Source organism: Littorina saxatilis, linkage group LG5, assembly GCF_037325665.1.
Source record: "Littorina saxatilis isolate snail1 linkage group LG5, US_GU_Lsax_2.0, whole genome shotgun sequence".
Taxonomy (NCBI): Eukaryota; Metazoa; Mollusca; class Gastropoda; order Littorinimorpha; family Littorinidae; genus Littorina; species Littorina saxatilis.
Window position 1 is genome coordinate 32376263 of NC_090249.1, and position 21075 is coordinate 32397337.

At 41.1% G+C, this 21075-nt stretch overlaps 3 protein-coding genes across 3 annotated transcripts in view; 1 reads left to right on the forward strand and 2 right to left on the reverse strand.

The window, feature by feature from the left end:
* LOC138967735 (nucleoprotein TPR-like) overlaps nt 1–1079 on the reverse strand; it is a 66505-nt gene extending 65426 nt beyond the window's left edge. The window contains exon 1 of the mRNA XM_070340390.1: nt 923–1079. Within this exon, the coding sequence (XP_070196491.1) occupies nt 923–1079 (157 nt within the window). The remainder of the gene's footprint in view (nt 1–922) is intronic.
* Nucleotides 1080–1151: 72 nt separating this feature from the next.
* LOC138966897 (uncharacterized) lies at nt 1152–4167 on the forward strand. Its single transcript, XM_070339287.1, has 4 exons — nt 1152–1353; nt 2152–2332; nt 2747–2957; nt 3378–4167. Exons 1-4 carry the CDS (start codon nt 1204–1206, stop codon nt 3880–3882), a joined length of 1047 nt encoding a protein of 348 aa, XP_070195388.1. The 5' UTR covers nt 1152–1203; the 3' UTR covers nt 3883–4167.
* Nucleotides 4168–10717: 6550 nt separating this feature from the next.
* LOC138966901 (uncharacterized) overlaps nt 10718–21075 on the reverse strand; it is a 55204-nt gene continuing 44846 nt past the window's right edge. Inside the window, exons 2-6 of the mRNA XM_070339291.1 lie at nt 17202–17444; nt 16801–16882; nt 13034–13172; nt 11566–11645; nt 10718–11274 (exon numbers count right to left, since the gene is read on the reverse strand). Of these exons, the coding sequence (XP_070195392.1) occupies nt 11140–11274; nt 11566–11645; nt 13034–13172; nt 16801–16882; nt 17202–17431 (666 nt within the window). The 5' untranslated portion in view covers nt 17432–17444 and the 3' untranslated portion in view covers nt 10718–11139. The remainder of the gene's footprint in view (nt 11275–11565; nt 11646–13033; nt 13173–16800; nt 16883–17201; nt 17445–21075) is intronic.

Consider the following 21075-nt stretch of genomic DNA (forward strand, 5'->3'; position numbering starts at 1 on the left):
TCAGGCAACAGGTCGGCGCAGCATACCATCGACAGCAAAAAAAAGGTTAAGCACATAAATATGATCTTTATTCTTGAGATCCATTGATTTTATTAGAATCTGCACCGGTGCCAAACAGAAAGTGAAATTCCAACATCATGTTGAACCACAGGCGAAGGTGTCGTTCTCTGGACCACTACTTCCATAGAAAGACTACAAGGTTTGACACTCAGCTTCGAGCCTTGCTCCACTAACTTCAGAAAAAAATATGCAAAAAATAATTGCCAATGTCAAGAATCTTTGTAACTTTACATATGCCGTGATAAATGAATGTTCTAACTAGCTGTACCTTTTATATTTAGCTGCCTGTCCGCTGCATGTTTTTAAACCGTATTTTGTGCGACCAAACGTGTCTGCCAACGGCATACCACTTAGACCCTGTGAGTACGATGCCCGTCTATGTCCGAGGAGATAGTAGTTCGATGCGATCATTGGTTAATAACCGGATATTCGTGGGTAGCTTCCCTTTGCTGCAATATTTACATATGTTTTAGACCAATGAGCACTGGTATGCATATTCGGTGCGGATGCATAATTGCTTGCAACCTACAGGGTGGTGGTTTGCAAACGAACATTCGTCCAAATGATGGTTAAAAACAACCTGCAGATGACGGAAGCTGAAAATTAAAGGTACATACAGTTAAAACAATCATTCAACTGTATTTATTTGACCTCACACATACTGTAGGAAGAGACAAACCGTCTTGAACAAATAAATTGTCCGCAGGAAGCGACTCCAAGAACACAGACGACTCGAAGCTGAGTGTCAAACCTTGTAGTCTTTCTATGGAAGTAGTGGTCTAGTGAACAGAGAACGACACCTTCGCCTGTGGTTGAACATGGCTGTCAAAAGTGCTTTGCAATCAAGTTTTTGACGTCTCACCTGAATTTACGCGAAGTTTTTCATATTTTCCAGACAATTCTTCGAGCGCAGATACCTTGGAACCAATCGCTACTTCCAGTTTGTACTTCACACCAGGTGAAAGGGCGTTTAATTCATTTAAATCGAGAGCATTTGAAAGCATAGTCGTCCCCGCCATTTTGAAACATGTGTGTGACGCATTTAGGGGTAACTCTGGCGCACGCGTTTGTATTGTCTCCCTTGCGTCGACTGCTTACATTTCTGGCAGCTCTGCTTCCTTGCTCCGGCTGGTAACAAAATTCATGGCGTGTGAAGTCAAAAGAGCTCCTTCCTTATGGTTGAAGTATGACTATAGTGAACCGGGGGACATTCTCCTGCAGGATGTGTTTGTACCATCTTCAGGACTGGCCAAATGCACCTACTATTGTTGCTTGAACTGGAATAGTGGACAGGTGCGTAAGTATGGATCTGATAGTGATATGGTGAGAGTCTGCAAAATGCCACCTGCCACACTGCCTACACTGTCTCACATGAAGTTTATCTGTTGTTTAAGATTGTACGCCTGCTTCTCTTTCAGTGCAGAGTAGATAGTTTTATTGATCTGCATGCCTTTATGCTACTTGAAACAGCTGCCACAAAGCAATTTTAGCTTTGGGTTTGGGTTAGGGTTCTAAGTTATAATTCACCTGTCAGTGTCACTGTAAGATTATCATTGTGTGTGCCGGTGTGTGTGTGTTGGGGGGGGGGGGGGGGCTGAGACAGGCAGGTAGCGAACTGCTCTTAGCTCTCTATTTTAATATTCATACAAAAACGCATGCAATTATTTTCTTTCCTCTGTCAATATACTTAGTTATTAATAATATACCCAGATAAAACAGAGGAAAAGGGTCCATAGCTGTGAGTCATGAAATGTCAAAGATGTCAAAAATCATAGTGTTCTTATCAGCTTCATTTTTGATAGGGGGACTTTGACATTAAACTAATTTTTGAACTTTGGTGAAGTGGGCTTGCTCAGTCTTCGCACGTTGACCTCGTATTGCAGAGATTCTCTTTATTGGAATACCTGGCTGTCTTTTTCCGCTGTGCCCGTGGGCTGTAACTCCCATGTATGCTTGAAGTTCTCTCAAGGGGACTTAAGCATGTATGGTGATGACCATTTTCTATCCCACCATTCAGACATGACTATATATTCAATAATTTGCAGGAGAGAGCAACTGATGTAAACCCCTCCATACGTACGTATCTTGCAGGAGGGTGGTGGGTACTGTGGAATACAAGACCATCCTGATGGACGTGCCTTTATCTTCTCCATTTGGGATCCACAGAAAGTGAAAGATGTTCCCATCACTGCTGTGTCCAAGGGTCCGGGAACATGGACAGACAGGTTTGGGGGAGAAGGGACAGGCCTCAAGTCTATGAACTTTGAACTGGGTGAGATATATATGTATTATTAAAAGTTTAGGTTTTATGAAGGCTTGAAAGTTTTGCATGTGTAGAGGTCATGCTTTAATGAAAGACGTGTCCTTGTGCCTGAGGGCGACTTGGCAGTTCACAGGAAAACTTGTTATCACTTTCATGTAAAAACAACAACTTTTAGTTACAAGGCTGTATCAGTTGAAGATCATAAATTTTTCTTCATTAGTTTGATGAATCGTATTGTATCATGATGAATCATGATGTTTTCTCCTTTTTCCCGTGCAGTTATCAATCATGTCGCAAAACGTGCCTCTCTGTCTGTTTTTCTTTCTTTTTTTCCCTATCCATTCTTTCTTTCTGTTGGTCTTTTTTTGTGTTCTGTCTCTTTTATGTAACAGCAAATTTATCTTGATTTTTCTAACACGACAGGTTGGAAGGAGGATCAGTGGTACACAATGGTGGTGAGACGATGGAATTCACCGGACGGAGAAGCTACCCGGTTTGGGTGCTGGGTGCATGATCACAACCTGGATACCTGGACTCATCTTATAACAATGGAGTACCCTGTGCCTCAAGTCTACTTCACCGGAGGAGTTGTTAGCTTTCTGGAAGACTGGGGCTTCACCAGTCAGAACTACAGGTAGGTTCGCACAAGCACTTCCAGTTGTGTGCATTTTTGTTTGAAACATGTTGAAAATTCATTGTGAAATTGATTTCAGCGTTAATTAATTTTGGTTGTGTGGAGGAAGACAATGACAATGACAAATCCTTATTTGAGAGAGTGAGTGTGTGCATATGTATGAGAGAGGGAGAGAGAGAGAGAGGGGGGGGGGAGAGAGAGAGAGAGAAGGAGAGGGAGAAGGAGAGGGATCGAGAGAGAGAGTTGGTTGCATTTTGTTGCAAATTTACCAAGGTACATAACAACACACTTGGCCTAAAAATAAAAAAAAAGCCACTTTCATATTCTTTTGTCTTTCTTTCATTTTAATCTCACTGTTCGCTACATCAGCATTTTTTGCTGAAAAATATGATGTATATTTATTTCTTGATTTTTGTGAAGGTGTGTTCACTACAAAGGGGGATTTAAGTGCAGACTCGACAAGACCTGGATGCCCTTTGATATTGCAAAATTCCAAGTCAACATGTACGATGTGAACAACGGAACAGCCACAACAAACTTTAAGGCCCATTGCAAGAGCTCCAAAGAAGGCATCTGCATCGCAGCTGGTGCAGATGTCAAGGGTGATACTGGAACATGTTGCACATTCAACAACCAGGCATGTGACCCCCACCCCAAGAAACAGTCAATCAAGCTGAAGAGTATTGAGTTTGTTGAGAAGTTGTTGACCTGGGCGGTTGACAAGGGGAGCCCACCTCAGTTTGGGTTCAAAGTGATGGCTGGAGAGAAAGGAGTGTGCACTGGAATTGGAGAGAGTGTCACGGGGGTCCAGCTTGAGATGTGTGTTTTGCAAGAGATGAGAGAGGAAGGCGTGCTTGTTTTAAAAGTGGAGGACATTTTGGGAAACTGTGCAACAGAGTCTTGTTCCTTGGCTGGTTTCAAGTAATTTGTGGGCGCAGACCCATTGGAATGAAAACAAGACTTTTATGTGTTATTTTGAAAATGCTGATCACAGCAATAAGGAACAATTATTTCTTTCCCAAGTGTATTGTTTTACATTTTTTTAGCTTTTGAAAGGTTAAATATGGTTTGGGTTAAATGTACTTGTGTTCATTTCATGCGTTTATTTCTTTGTTTTAGCTTGAGTGCTTTTGTCATATATGTTTCAACCAGTGACTTGAAAAAATAGTTTGCAGTGTGTGTGTGTATGTGTGTGTGTTTGTGTTTGTGTGTGTGTGCGCGCGTGAGTCTGTACTCGTGTGTGTGCATGTGTGTGTGTGTGTGTAAGAAAGAGAGAGAATTGAATTGAATTGAAATTTATTTTACGAGGGTGACAGAATAAGCAATGTATACATGCTTTTTTTCATCCGGCCCTCGCCCATTGAGGGTTAACAAACAAGAAGAAATAAAAGATAAGTTTAACTATAGTACAAATGACATATTTACCATAATTAACATGTCAAGCAACCAATAAGACATTTTAAGATGCATTGTGATTCTTTAGCAATGCTTGAAAATTATATATAACAGAGAAATAGTACCGTTGACACGTTTTTATATAGAAGCCTACTGTGGTTCTTGTGCTTAGGCTGTGTATTGGACTGTCATTGTATGCCTGCATTATTAGTTGTCAGTAATTATTACATGTGCTGATTGTTCTCTTTGCCTGCGCGCGTATAGTATGTTGGTTATGTTTGGTCATAGTATGTTTGTTTATGTTTGGTCGTTATCTTGCCTGTGCGTGTATTGTATGTTTGGTCGCTTTCTTTGCCTGTGCATGTATAGTTTGTTGGTTATGTTTGGTCGGTTTCTTTGCCTGTGCGTGTATAGTATGCTTGTCGATGTATGTATTGTAAAGCGCTAAGAGTAGACATTTTTCTAGAATAGCGCTATAAAAGTTTGCATTATTATTATTATTATTATTAGAAATATGTATAGGTTACAACACGAGTGGTTTTTTATATGGCTTGTATTTCAGTCAAGACCCAGCGGATGAATATCATCAGGAGACACGAGCCTCTGGCGAGTGGCTCTCGATTGATATTCCCGCTGGCTCTTGACTGAAATACAAGCCATATAAAAAACCACTCGTGTTGTAATCTGTATATCCCATTCTACCATCAAACACAAAGTGTAGACTACTAGTGGCACTGTTGCGATCTGTGGAGAGTGAAACAGTGGTGCCAGCGAGACTTGGCCCTTTTGCAACCTTAAATTAACTAAGTGACCGTCGCTCAAAAAAATAAAACGAATGAGTGCATCTATAAGTACGCGGTAACACTACTTTCAGACCATTTAAAAGCTTTAAGTAAAGGTTCATAAGTTGCAAGAAAGTAATGAAGTCATATAGAAATCAATTTAGTTGAAGCGCACAATTCTTTTGTTTTGCGTTTCAGGTCGGCAGAACGGGCGAAACCGGGTTGGCACCCATTTGTCTTACTCGATTCAGAATCGATTCCACGTTGTTTTTCTCGAACGTATTATTATACAATCAGGCTTATTGACAGAGAAGCAAATTTTAGGGAACAAATATGTAGGTTTAGATTTAACCATTTGCTCCCTATTTGAAATGTATCTACGTGATAAACTGTTTTGCGAGTGTGTTTGCATGGATGAACCTAAACTGGTATGGGTGTGAGGAAAACGGGACCAAGTTGGTGAAGTCGCGAATTGCTGACACCAAGTCTGTCACCGCCGATTGATTGCATTTTGAAGGAATATGACTGGATTACGGAAAAATGCACACATGTTAAGTTCTTGGATACCTTCATCGCCAATGTGGACTTACTGCAGAGCCAGGCAAAAGAGTAGACTTGCTCGCAAAATACGTGAAACAGCCGATGTTTGATACGAAGCGAAGCCACCCCAAACCATGCAGTAAGGACGCTTCTCGGTCCCGCTACGCATGTCACCAGACCAGTGTTGTTGCTTTGAGTTTGACTAACAAACTCGAAACTGTCATTTAAAACATGAGCCAAATGTGTATTGATTGTGTGATTAGTCTATGTGACAGGGCTTCTATTATCTGTGCTCCCTAGCTTCTGTCAGTTCCCACACCAACACTGCTGACAGACCTGTGTGACAGACTCTCACAAACAGTCGTCTGCTACGATGCAAGGGAGGGTACTCGTTTTTTTGTTTTGGTTTGTAGCCATGGGCATTGTGATAGTGTTCGACTGTTCAAACTAGTGTTATGCACGGGTTAATAACACTGCGGATAGAACTCTTTAGCAGCAAAGCAATTAAGAGTGTATTACAATCTATTTGTTTGGCGCAAGGTCAAAGGTCGGGAGGAAAGTAGTTCTTTGCCCAAATCGGAATCTGCACTATCATATATTTTTTGGAGTCCATAATGTATTTATTGAGCTATAAAAATACAACATATATACCCATACTGAAGTAACAGAGACAAAGAAGGGAGGTCATGGGATATGTGAGAGAGCGAGAGAGAGAGAGAGAGAGAGAGAGAGAGAGAGAGTGAGTGTCACGTTTCAATATATCACTTAAGGTGAATATCACTTAAGGTGATTATGAAACGGTTAGTTACTTCTAACTAACTAACCACACCACGATCCACTCTCGCAGTCATACAATTAAATAGAGACAACAAAAGTATAAGTTTCAGACGCCTGTTTATGTAAAAACTCGCCACCTCCCTCGAGACTTCACTCAAATATGTTCTTTTACGTTCACAAAACGTAAAACCAATGGTCACTGACAAAATGCCAGTTAGAATATAGAAAATTATAGTAACACGCTGATCCCGTGTAAAGTTAGGAAAATACGACTGTTCTGCCCAAAAGTGCTAATTAATGGAGGTGTCACACACCCCACGTTGTCACTACTCGAATATAATCACAGATAGCAAAAATGACAACGGTGGTCAACGGGGTGCAAAGACATGGTGCACTTAGCTTTCTTTGGCCACTGGGTGGACGGCCTGTAATTAGTCTTTTTAGCCTCCACAACTGCTCCGTCAAATGAAGTGCTGGTTAGCGTGGTGACGAAGCAGGTAACTGTGGAGACATCAGGCGCCGCACCCAGTCGCTGGTTAGCTGGTTCGCTGGTTAGCCGGTTCGCTGGTTAGCCGGTTTGCTGGTTATGTCCGGTCCCGGTTACCACGTCTGCAGCTAGCAGTGTCCCGCAAAAGGCAGCCGTACAGAAGATGGCAAGGCTGCAAACAGAAAGCATCGGTGCACTAAACATGTCAGCTACCCCTCACCCACCACCTTTAAACATGTCATCTTTACATATCTCATCGAGCACGTGGGCCTGCACAAATGGACTTTTTACAACAACAAAACAGCCGTTTTTCGTCCTTCTCTCCCTATCTGCAAAAAACATATACAGATTAGTATTTTAGCGTCACAGAGAGCAAATTATGCGCTAACCTGGAAAGAACAACAGAGAGTATTTCATTCCACAAACACAGACTCATCAACAGCGTTAAATAATGATGTATTACCTCAAAAGCCTATGAATGTAGCACTCTCATGGAAGCAAAACCCGCTTCCTCCCTGGAATGGCCTCTGTTCGTCAACAGTGACACAATATCCAGAACCCCTTGCCGAATACTTTATGCGGTGAAGTCCATCATCGCACGGCGAAGGAAAATTGACGACTCGTCCTCAGCAAACAAGTAGCTGTGAGAAGGTGATATCTCGTTGAAGTTCCTCTAGAGTGCCGAATATTTTATGCGGTGAAGACCATCGTACTCTAGAAAACGCTGCATCGATCCTTCTTCCCTTGCCGCTGAGTGTAAAGTGTCCAGTCCTCGTGTCTCTGACAGACAACCTAGCCAATAACACGTGACTGCCCATGTCACATATCAAGTTCAGCTATCGACAGTTTCTGCCTCGCAAGCAGAATGACCCCCGAAAAATCCGTGCGCCACAAAACATCCGTGCTCTGCGCTCTCAGCAAAACTCTGCCGTATAGCCCCGACTCACGCACAGGCGCTTTCTGTCGCAATTGACCAAGAGAAGGCACCCCACCGAGTGACACTTTCTTGGTCTATGTCACTAGATCGTGACACTGAGAGAGAGAGAAAAGTACGTACAGTAATCTAATTCAGCCAGTCACAGATCACAGCCGAGTTTTCTTTTAGTTTTCTTTGTTTTATTAATTCTGTAGCATCTATCTTGTTTTTCAACGTTTCCATTTCTCTCTCCTTGTTCTGTCGTGCTTGTTCCACAAAAACCAGGCTCATGCAGCTCCTCTGTGGCATAAATTCTTGGTCTTGGTAAGAATGACTGAAGAACTGCTGCTGTTGTATGGTCCTTAGGCAGACGTCTTTGTAATTTGAAAGACCAAATGCAAAAAATATAGGACTATGCATGGTCACTTATACATGCACTTTCATTCGACACAAACACATTGGAAACATTACACACATTGTTTGTGTAAATATGATCAATAAGTGTTGCACTAGTACTGATTACTCTTGTTGGATCTTTGATTAATTGCTGAAGACCAAACAGTGATGTAATAGAGGACCATGCATGTTGCGATTTATTTAAATCATAATTTGAATCTCCTCAGAGAAGTATGTTAGAATTACAGTTGTTCACATTGTCCATCATGCGCATACAAAATCGTCAATCCTTCTAAATGGAGAGGGTTTCTATAAATATTCCCACTAATACAGAAGGTTTGATTTCTATCCAGATCCACTCAATATTCTATGATTCTTATAAAATGAGCTCTCCCTCTTGTGATCTTTGCATTATTCCCCCCTCTGCTTCTTTACCTCTGTAAACTTGTAGAGCTAGTTATTTTTCGATAATGACCCAGCAACCAAACAAATAACGAGCCAGCAACAGCCTGAATCCTCGATAGTGCAGTGGGTTGAGAAGCTGTTCTGTTTCGGTACTACTTTTGCGACTGAAAAGTTCCAAACGCTCTAATGTACGAAGTATACATTTCTGGAGCAAACAATACAAACATACCGCATTTAAATTAACAACTACAGGCCTGAACACATGAATCTCCATATAAAATCCATGAGTTCGGTTGTTTTCTGAATCTAGATCTGCCGTGCACAATCCGTTCATCACAAGCAAATTCCCAAGGCAAGTAACTCATACTCTAGCCGACAAGAGTAGTTCCCCTTCTTTTAACGCAGTTTCTTCGACAACACTGACTGCAATCCGACGGTCAGTTTTCAACAATATTTCATTTTATAAACAGATCACACGCAACCAAATGCACACATCTCATCAATTTAAACAACATAAAGCGGTTTCATACACTATTTTCCCCAGAAAACTGAACTTCATACAGTAATTAGCGTTGGAACACGGGTGCAAAATTTCGTCTGCTAGTCCCATTTGACGAAAGAACATTATCTTAAGCGATACTAAAACATAAACAGAACACACAATATCTGCCTTTACCGCCACAGCAGAATAACAGCTTATCTGTGTACTTGATTTTAGTCTAAAACAGGGAAACTGACAAGAAGTGTTAACAGAATGGAATGATTTGCACGGAACTATACAACCGCGCATTAATCGATCGCCTGCGCAGGTTGACTGGTTGAGTGATTCGGATTCGATCAAACTTTCGCACAAAAACTCCTGTTTTCTTTGAATAACTGAAGAAAGGGGGAATAAAGAGGTTACACACCTCGTCTCAGTGATTATTAAAAATAATGGTCTCAGTTCGCGGTCATGAAAAAGCTCGCTGAAGCTCGCATTTTTCATGATCCGCTAACTTTGACCATTATTTTTAATAATCACTGAGACTCGGCATGTAACCTCTACATATTTTCAAAGCACAAGACCGTATGATTTGACCAACTGCTGTCACGTCTAAACAGTGTGTAGTTTGTGATGTCAATTGAGGTATCGCTGATTCTGGAATCAAGGCGAGTTTCACTTTGTCCAAACAAATGAGAGAGAGAGAGGGAGAGAGAGAGAGAGAGAGAGAGAGACAGAGAGAGAGAGAGAGAGAGAGAGAGAGAGAGAGAGAGAGAGGGAGAGGGAGAGAGATGTAGAGGTTACATGCCGAGTCTCAGTGATTATTAAAAATAATGGTCGAAGTTAGCGGATCATGAAAAATGCGAGCTTTAGCGAGCTTTTTCATGACCGCGAACTGAGACCATTATTTTTTATAATCACTGAGACGAGGTGTGTAACCTCTTTATTCCTCCTTTCTTCAGTTATTCAAAGAAAAGAGGAGTTTTTTTTGGCGAAAATTTGATCGAATCCTCACTCAATCAGTCAACCTGCGCAGGCGATCGATTAATGCGCGGTTGTATAGTTCCGTGCAAATCATTCCATTCTGTTAACACTTCTTGTCAGTTTTCCTATTTTGGACTAAAATCAAGTACACAGATATGCTGTTATTCTGCTGTGACGGCAAAGGCAGATATTGTGTGTTCTGTATATGTTTTGGTATCGCTTAGGATAATGTTCTTTCGTCAAATGGGACTAGCAGACGAACTTTTGCACCCGTGTTCCAACGTTAAAAACTGTATGAAGTTCAGTTTTCTGGGGAAAATAGTGTATGAAACCGCTTTATGTTGTTTAAATTGATAAGATGTGTGCATTTGGTTGCGTGTGATCTGTTTATTAAATGAAATATTGTTGAAAACTGACCGTCGGATTGCAGTCTGTTGTCGAAGAAACTGAGTGAAAAGAAATTTGAAAGGGGAACTATTCTTGTCGCTAGACAAAGTATGAGAGTTACTTGCCTTGGGAATTTGCTTGCGATGAACGTTTGTGCACAGCAGACCTAGATTCAGAAAACCAAACTCATGGATTTTATATGGAGATTCATGTGTTCAAGCCTGTAGTTGTTAATTTAAATGCAGTATGGTTGTATTGTTTGCTCCATGATGTATACTTCGTACATTAGAGCGTTCGGAACTTTTCAGTCGCAAAAGTAGTACCGACGCAGAACAGCTTCTCAACCCATTGCGCTATCGAGGATTCAGGCTGTTGCTGGGTCGTTATTTGTTTGGTTGCTGGGTGTTTATCGAAAAATAACTAGCTCTACAAGTTTACAGAGGTAAAGAAGCAGAGGGGGGAAATAAAACACATTAATGTCTGTCTAATATTTCTGGAAGTACAGTAATTCCAATTACGTGACCCTACGATAGCCTCCGAATATTAACACCAAATACCATATTATTACAGCCAGTCGCAGATCACAGCAGCATTACTCGGAGAGTTTTTTTTGGTAGTTTAAACTGTTTTATTCATTCTCCAGCATCTATCTTGTTTTTCAATGCTTCCATTTCTCTCTCCATGTTCTGCCTTGCTTGTTCCTCAAAAACCAGTCCGAGCTCCTCTGTGGCATAAATTCTTGGTCTTTGTAAGAATGACTGAAGAACCTGTACAAGCCAGAAAATACAGTTAGTAAGGTAAAAGTACACATCTGTAATCATGTTCAGAGGCACTCATAAGTCATGCACTTAGACATGCAGACACCCACACAGACACCCTACTCAGTCTCACACACCCAGGCTGTATTGAAAGTACCAGGTACAGAAACCTTATTTCATAAGAAATAAAGTATTGAATCAAATCATCTTTTTTTTTTGAAAAAAGGGGTAGGGTTAGTTTTACCATTTTGAAATGAAAAAACAAACAAACAAACAAAAACAGGGAGAAAAAGAATATACTTTTGTTCGTCCATTGCAGAAATCCTTGGGGTTCATATGGCAATACTCCCTCTGGATATTGACTGCATATAAATCATACACTGAAAATAAAGGAAAAGCCAGGAACTTACATGTATTGCTTTCTTTCATTGTTGTGTTACTGTACTGTATGACTGGTTACTAGATTTCACACACACACACACACACGCACACATAAGAATATAAAGTGCCTTTTGAAGTGCATGTAAGCATAAAAAATGCTATTTGAATTACAAGATTTAAACTTATGACAGGTTCAGTGTTGCAGTAAATCACAGGGTTATATAACAAGTAAACTTATTGTTTAAAACGTCATGAATATTGAACGCAGCAAAAGAAGAAGCAGACTTAAATTTGTTTAAAAGTTGAACAGAGTTTGCGATAAAAGTTGACCTCGCAAGCACAGTTCTACTTTTGGCATTCTAAAATTTGTTGTAGAAGGAAGCAGTTCAAACTGGTGTGCTAAAACATCACTTGATATACCTCTTTCCACAGGATCTATTCATTTACAAATTTATTGTTTACTAGAGGAATACCCGGCTTCGCTGGGGTGAATCGCGAGACAGAGACAGACAGCGTGTCACCACAATCACCTTTGAAGGCGAAGTCCTGTCAAACGGGATTGAGAATTTTAGAGCTTATTTCTTAGCCCTATATTATCTGTTGTGGCTTCTCAAATGCCAGAACATACAGACAGACAAAAGCCGCTAGACCCCATCACAAACAGAACTCTTAAATCCACAGGTGTTGCCCACACACACACACAAACACACACACACACAGAAGCCGTATATATATATGTATATCTATATCTATAAATATATAGAGATAGGTGACAGTGTATTTTTCGCGTGGCTATAAATTGATTCGACCTTTTCACTTTGACAGTAAGAACAACTTACGGGTGCAAGGGAAGCGTTCTGGACAGCGCAGTGACATTCTAAAAATAGTAACGTAGAAACGGGAATATGGATTGAAGCCACACGAAGGAAGGGAGATAAACGCAAAACACTGGAAAAGATAAGGAAGAGTTACTGGGAATGGTGAAATGAACAGAAAAACCAAAATCGGTTCAGCGCTGCGCGCTGAGAGCACGTGTTGAAATATCTCATCGATGATATTGTGTCCGGGGTGTAGCTGAATACGGTGTCCAAATTTGAAAAAGATCCACCGAGAACTTTGGCGTTGTGATGTGGTCTAGCGGCTTTGGTGTGTCGGTATGGGGGCCCGGGTAGCTCAGGTGGAACCAAAATCGGTTCAGCGCTGCGCGCTGAGAGCACGTGTTGAAATATCTCATCGATGAGGTTGTGTCCGGGGTGTAGCTGAATACGGTGTCCAAATTTGAAAAAGATCCACCGAGAACTTTGGCCGTGCATCGCGAACAGACAGACAGACAAACAGACAGACAGACACTAGTCGTATATATATATATAGATTTCCAAGTTATTACCATGCTGTGGTTGCCCAAGAATGGCCATGTCAAAATCAAGGAAGAATGCAAGGTCTGAATCCTGAGAAGACAGCTCATCAGGGAAATGGTTAATCGTGGCGGTGATCAACTGTATCACTTTCTGAGATAGGTCTTCATTCTGTAACAGAAAATAGAGCACAAAAATGAAGTGATTTTCTTGAAACCATTAGCTGTAGATGAATTACAGCTAGTTTCATGATTTAATGTAACGTTTTCTAAGAATTCCAGTAGAGCGTAGAAAAAGGGGCTACATGTCAATACGTCCCAATACCATTACGTCCCAGAACCATTACGTTCCAGTACCATTATGTCCCAGTACCATTGCGTCCCAGTACCATTGCGTCCCAATACCATTGGGTCCCAGTACCATTGCGTCCCAGTACCATTAGGTCCCAATACAATTACGTGCCATTGCGTCCCCGTACCATTAGGTCCCAATACTAGTGAATTTATTTTTTGAGATGTTACCGTAGCAGTGTAGCGACACGTTTTGTAATAAAAGTGCGTTTTGTCATAAATTTATTTCAAATCGTGTTCGGATTACACAAAATTTATTACAAAACGCGTTCAACACGATTTGTAATAAAAATTGTGTAAGCCGAACACGATTTTTAATAAATTTATTACAAAACGCACTTTTATTACAAAACGTGTCGGTACATAGCAGTATTTCACAAATAAAAATAAAATAAAAAGATGTGTACCGATGATGTCGGACAAACTTGTGGACGGACATTGACCAAAAAAATGTATTGATAGGTTCCGGGTGCGTATTGCTAGCGCTCCCCCCCGCGGGTTAGGGGGAAGAATTTACCCGATGCTCCCCAGCATGTCATAAGAGGCGACTAACGGATTCTGTTTCTCCTTTTACCATTGTTAAAAGTTTCTTGTATATAAAATAGTCAATTTTTGTAAAGATTTTAGTCAAGCAGTATGTAAGAAATGTTAAGTCCTTTGTACTGGAAACTTGCATTCTCCCAGTAAGGTAATATATTGTACTACGTTGCAAGCCCCTGGAGCAATTTTTTGATTAGTGCTTTTGTGAACAAGAAACAATTGACAAGTGGCTCTATCCCATCCCCCCCCTTTCCCCGTCGCGATATAACCTTGAACGGTTGAAAACAACGTTAAACACCAAATAAATAAAGAAAGAAAGCTGAAACCCTCCCATGGGCGAGGGCTGGATGTAAACAAGAAGGGCAAAGCCCATACGACTCACATGCTTTACACATTTTTCCTACCAAAATACATGTGACCTTGACCCAAGGTCAAGGTCATCCAAGGTCATGCAACACAAAGCTGTTAATTCAAGACATAGGAAGTACAATGGTGCTTTTTGGCTCTTTCTACCATGAGATATGGTCACTTTTAGTGGTTCACTACCTTATTTTCGTCACATTTCATAAGGGTCAAAGTGACCTTGACCTTGATCATATGTGACCAAATGTGTCTCATGATGAAAGCATAACATGTGCCCCACATAATTTTTAAGTTTGAAACAGTTATCTTCCATAGTTCAGGGTCAAGGTCACTTCAAAATATGTATACAATCCAACTTTGAAGAGCTCCTGTGACCTTGACCTTGAAGCAAGGAAAACCAAACTGGTATCAAAAGATGGGGCTTACTTTGCCCTATATATCATATATAGGTGAGGTATTGAATCTTAAAAACTTCAGAGAAAATGGGAAAAATGTGAAAAATAGCTGTTTTTTAGGCAACATTTATGGCCCCTGCGACCTTGACCTTGAAGCAAGGTCAAGATGCTATGTATGTTTTTTGGGGCCTTGTCATCATACACCATCTTGCCAAATTGGTACTGATAGACTGAATAGTGTCCAAGAAATATCCAACGTTAAAGTTTTCCGGACGGACGTCCGGACGGACGGACGTCCGGACGGACGGACGGACGGACGGACGGACGACTCGGGTGAGTACATAGACTCACTTTTGCTTCGCATGTGAGTCAAAAACCCACATGTTTGCTTATGCCATTACCCTCGTTAATAAAGAATTTGTCTTTGTCTTGTCTTGTCTTGTCTTGTCTTGTCTTGTCTCTCTCTCTCTCTCTCTCTCTCTCTCTCTTCTCTCTCTCTCTCTCTCTCTCTCTCTCTTTCTCTCTCTCTCTGTGTGACTGGAGAACAATAATTGACAAACACGAATAATTATTGGAAACTGCACAATCAGACAGTACATTTCTTCTTTATGAAAAATCATGAAGGAAAAAAAGGGGTCATAATACTTGTTACAATATGTTATCTTCTACGTGTCACTTAAAATCAAAATAAATTTTGACTCTTGAATTAAAGGTCTTGCTTAAAAAAGGGACCTGTCATCTTTCATCAGATTATAAAATATAATGAATTAAAAATTGTCTGACCAACGAAATATCTCATAAATCAATGTGTTTAACAGATTGTGTGTATGTCTATTTATTTATTTATTTATCTCTTCTCCATCCTTAATCACTGTTCACACCCACCCATCCCTTCTCTCCCCTAGTCTGACCACGATGATCACGTACCCCATCCCCCCTTCCGCGGGTCCCCCCCTTCTGCGGCCCACACCTCACTGTGCCCACATCACCTCCCCATTAACCCCCCCACACACACACTGCCCACCGCAGCGTTCAAGCATTGCTCAAGTAACAATTGTGTTGGGACGTAATGGTACGGGGACGTAATGGGATTCCTTTATGGGACGTATCGAGATGCAATTTTCTTGGGACCTATTGAAACGCAATTTTCTTGGGACGCAATGGTACGGGACGCAATGGCACTGGGACCCAATGGTATTGGGACCCAATGGGATTGCTTAATGGGACGCAATGAGACGGCATTTTTTGGGGACGCAATGGTACAGGGACACAATCAGACCTGTTTACCCCCATAAGTAATGCTCAGCCCCAAAAATAGTAATCCTGGCACAAAAATAGTAATCATCCAGCATTCGTCGCCAATTACAACGCACATGACAACTGTGACTGCGAAACGCAATCATGCACATATATCCATCATTCACAAACCAAACACATCAGTCAGTTTTTGTAGTCATCATAATTTCAACGAAGATCACATCAAAAGCACATGCATCACTGATTCTTTTTCTTTTGCTCGTAGTAGGCTTTTTTCAGTGTGTCAAGCGCTTCTCTACTGTACTTGCGCTTGCCGAATGAGTGAGGGCGAGACTTCACCACTAGAATAAGGCTCTCCAGCGTCTTATCAGACAGACATGATCTCTGGTCAGTCCTGTGCTTTTTCACCCCATTTTGCCATTGAAAAAACAATGCCAAACATGTGAATTGATTAAAAAAAAAAAAATTTTTTTACATTTTTTTTATTTATGAAAATCGTAGTCTTGACAGGGATAGCGGAATGGCGTATTTTTTGCAGAAAATCGTAATAAATTACGCCAAAATCGTAAGGGTAAACAGGTCTGCACAATGGTACTGGGACGTATTGGCATGACCCCGAAAAAGGAGTATTTGAAGTGCATGATATACAGGCAAGCCAGTACACTGTGTACTACTCTCATTTTGAAAACTTGTGATAAGCAGCTAGGATAAGAATTGCAAATGAATAGTAAACCAGTTTACAGCTTGGATTTGCTGACAATGCTAATATATAATCAAGTCTCCATGGCTGTCCTTTACAGACAGACATACATAGGCAGGGATACAAGCAGACACACACAGAAACACACAGAAACATACAGACAGGCAGACAGACAGACAAACACACACTCTTACCAGCTGCACATCATCAGCAAACTGCTTGAAGATGTCAACACTGTCACTTTCATGTGTTAAAGATGTTGGGTCATATTCAATGCTGCAACATTCAAATAGTTCATGTTAATTTTACCTCAGATGAGAACCTGCACATAAACATGCAAACTGCTATACAGCGGTACGTGCTTTGTATCACACACAAATTTGGAACTGTCAAAAGCTCATCAAGTGCAATCCTTGACTAAATAGTCACTTATCTGCATAACTATATGCTGCAGAGAGAGAGAGACAGGCAGACAGGCAGAGACACACAGAGAGAGACTTACATACAGACAGACAGACTGATGGACTGACAGAGAGACTGATGGACTGACAGAGACAGACAGAGATTGACAGGTACACAGAGATATTTTTCTTACTCGTGAAAAAGTATGGCCAGCACAACCGAAGCATGATCTGCAACATTCTTTCCCCATTTCTGAAAGTGGTTCATCATGTCATAAAGGTGATGCAGTGTATGGTAGTATCGCCATTTTTCACTGTAATGTTGGACTATTTCTTCAGTCCATTTCTCGAGTTTTTCTGGTGAAATCTTCAGTGTCTGCATGTCTGATCTTTCAAACCATCTTGAAACATCATCTCTTGACATGTTGGTAATTTTTCTGAAAGAGAATGTGGCAGTTGTAAGTAGCCTAAATGTATTCTGGAAACTGTTTCAAGAACTTATTTGTTACATACAATGCCACTCTAAATCAGTAGAGGCAAAACGAAACTTCTAAATACATCTCATGAATTTGCACTTGAAAGCAGCGTAGATCAAAGACATATTAGCTAAAGGGTTCAGACACATTGTTGGAGCGGATTTTCTCAGCCGAGTATGTGAGTAAAACTGTGTTCATTCTCCAACAGACTAATGTATACATACCTGGATTTTAATCTTTTATGTATACATAATATGTGTACAGGTAGCGTTTCAATGATTGAAAGAAATTAGGTAAATTTCTTCTTGTGTTGGGGGTAATGTTAGGAAACGCTGCCGTTGCTGAACTTTGGTTCAGTTTTGTGTGTTGCATGTAGTTGACTTATTTACACGTACTTTGTGGGAAAGTACCGATATTATATTTTGTAAACACAATCATTTATGTTTGGACGAGAATGCAGGTGAACTTTCTAGTCCTGTCAAAACAAGTTGTTTACCACATTGTTTTGAGTCGTGGGTTCGTGGCGTTCGCTCGGATAGTAAGTGCGTCGGCGCTTTTGATGTACGTCACAGAGAATGTCACATGCGCGTACGCACGCACACACGCACGCCCACAAACACACACATAGACAGACAGACACACACACACACACACACACTCGCACACATGGCGTCGCCCATTTACACAGACAGACAGACAGACAAGCAGACAGACATACAAACACACACACATATACCGTCACATACACACATTCGCACATGCACATGACAGAAACACAACGACGCCCACGTATAAAATTTCATCTCACACGGCATCACTGCAGAGCGCCTAGAACTGTACCCACGGAATATGCGCGATATAAGCGTCAGTCATTGATTAATTGATTGATTACACACTAACACACACCCTTATAAGCGGGGGGTGAAAGCGTGGTGGCCAGTGACCCAGAACGAACACAAACCAACGCTCGAAGTTCGATTGCCCTACTTTTCTTTTCTGTTTCCTTTAAAAAAAAACAAGAAGAGCAAACGCTCGATCGAGTCACTTTCGCAGTTCTGAATATTATATGAGGCATCAGATGGACAGGAAGAAATTGCTATTCACAACACAATGCATACCTGAAGAATGAGATTGCATGGATCGAGCAACAAAATATTTACCTTGGCATTAAAAATACTCTCATTAATCTCACATAAACAAACCCCATCAATAAAAGAGCTGTGTCACTTTTATAGTTTACGAGAAAAGCCCAACGTTAAGTTGTGTGTTGACGAACAGGAAAGGCTAGTTATCTCCCCTGTGTTTCCGATAACGTTTGTAAAAAGCTACAGATGTAAATAATTTGATGTAAAGAATAATCCTATAAAGTTTGAATCAAATCCGATGAATAGTTTCAGAGATATGATATTTCAATTTTTTTCCTTCAAGACATACCTGTGACCTTGAAAAAGGTCAAAGGTCACCAAAGCAGACGTCAAAGTGTAGAGGTCACTGGGAGTCACGTTCACATAAAATTTGAGCCCGGTCACTTTTATAGTTTCCGAGAAAAGCCCAACGTTAAGTTGTGTGTTGCCGAACAGAAAAGGCTAGTTATCTCCCTTGTTGAACAGAAAAGGCTAGTTATCTCCCTTGTTTTTCTGATAACGTTCGTAAAAGGCTACAGATGTAAATACTTTGATGTAAAGAATAATCCTACAAAGTTTCAATCACATCCGATGAAGTTTGTCAAAGATATAAAATGTCTAATTTTTCCTTTGACGCTGACCTGTGACCTTGAAAAAGGTCAAAGGTCAACGAAACCATCGTTAAAGTGTAGAGGTCATTGGAGGTCACGACTAAACAAAATATGAGCCCGATCGCTTTGATAGTTTCCGAGAAAAGTCCAACGTTAAGGTGGTGTCTACGGACGGCCGGCCGGACAGACTAACACTGACCGATTACATAGAGTCACTTTTTCTCAAGTGACTCAAAAAATCATTGACTTTACCTGCTGGTTAACACTCGGTATGATCTGGGTCAGTGGAACATAACTTCCACGTGCAGCACACAGCGACACCGACACAATGACAGCATCAGTTTCAACACTGGGTATTGTTGCAGACCCGGTTAGCGCGCTGTCCACGATTTTTTAAAGCACGAGTTTTGGAGTTTTGCCCTACTTTGATAGGTGACGTGGTATCTGACGAGCAGTTTTTTTAAAACTTTCCTCTGCGTGACTTATCTCGATAGGGATAGGTGAGGTCGGGGTACGTAACGCAATATCTAAACCTCCCTATTATCAATACAATACAATATACGGGGTCATGCCAATACGTCCCAGTACCATTGTGTCCCAGTACCATTGCGTCCCCCAAAAATGCCGTCTCATTGCGTCCCATTAAGCAATCCCATTGGGTCCCAATACCATTGGGTCCCAGTGCCATTGCGTCCCGTACCATTGCGTCCCAACAAAATTGCGTGTCGATAGGTCCCAAGAAAATTGCATCTCGATACGTCCCATAAAGGAATCCCATTACGTCCCCGTACCATTACGTCCCAACACAATTGGGCAGTGTGTGTGTGTGTGTGTGTGTGTGTGTGTGTGTGTGTATGGGTGTGTGTGTGTGTGTGTGTGTGTGTGTTATGTACGTATGTATGTAGGTGTCTGTCTCTACATTTGTGCGTGTATGGGTTTCGCTATCTGTGTGGTCTCGGTGTCTATGTGCTGAAGGTTCGATGACTGGACAGTCAGTCTAGCTTTTCTCAGAAACGGGTTTAAACATCGTCTACTCAGTAAATAAGCCTACAGTCATGTCATGCTCGGTTACATACAGGGGAATACAAAGCGGTGTACTGTACTGTTTCGGTATTTTTCTTTGTGTCGAGCACCGCTAAAGCATATATATTAATTTTACACTTCGGTTTAGGTTAGCGTGCTTCAGTTCATTTTAAAAGAAAGAACATGGTTACCTCAGAAAACCTGTAAGGAAAGCAAGGAGCGCCTCAAAACAAACACACTGACATGCAATATCCTTTACAGTTTCTGATTATATCGTGAAGGATTTTTTTTTCTCCCATGAACAAACATTTTTTTATTTTTTTTATTTTTCCACTTTACCTCATCTCGACTAACCGGTACACATCTTTTTGTTTTATTTTTATTTGTGAAATACGGCTATGTACCGACACAATTTTTATTACAAATCGTGTTGAACGCGTTTTGTAATAAAAATTGTGTAATCCGACACGATTTGTAATAAATTTATTACAAAACGCACTTTTATTACAAAACGTGTCACTACACTGTTACAGTAACATCTCAGAAATTAAATTCACTTTTTGTTTGTTTGTTTGCTTAACGCCCAGCCGACCACGAAGGGCCATATCAGGGCGGTGCTGCTTTGACATATAACGTGCGCCACACACAAGACAGAAGTCGCAGCACAGGCTTCATGTCTCACCCAGTCACATTATTCTGACACCGGACCAACCAGTCCTAGCACTAACCCCACAATGCCAGACGCCAGGCGGAGCAGCCACTAGATTGCCAATTTTAAAGTCTTAAGTATGACCCGGCCGGGGTTCGAACCCACGACCTCCCGATCACGGGGCG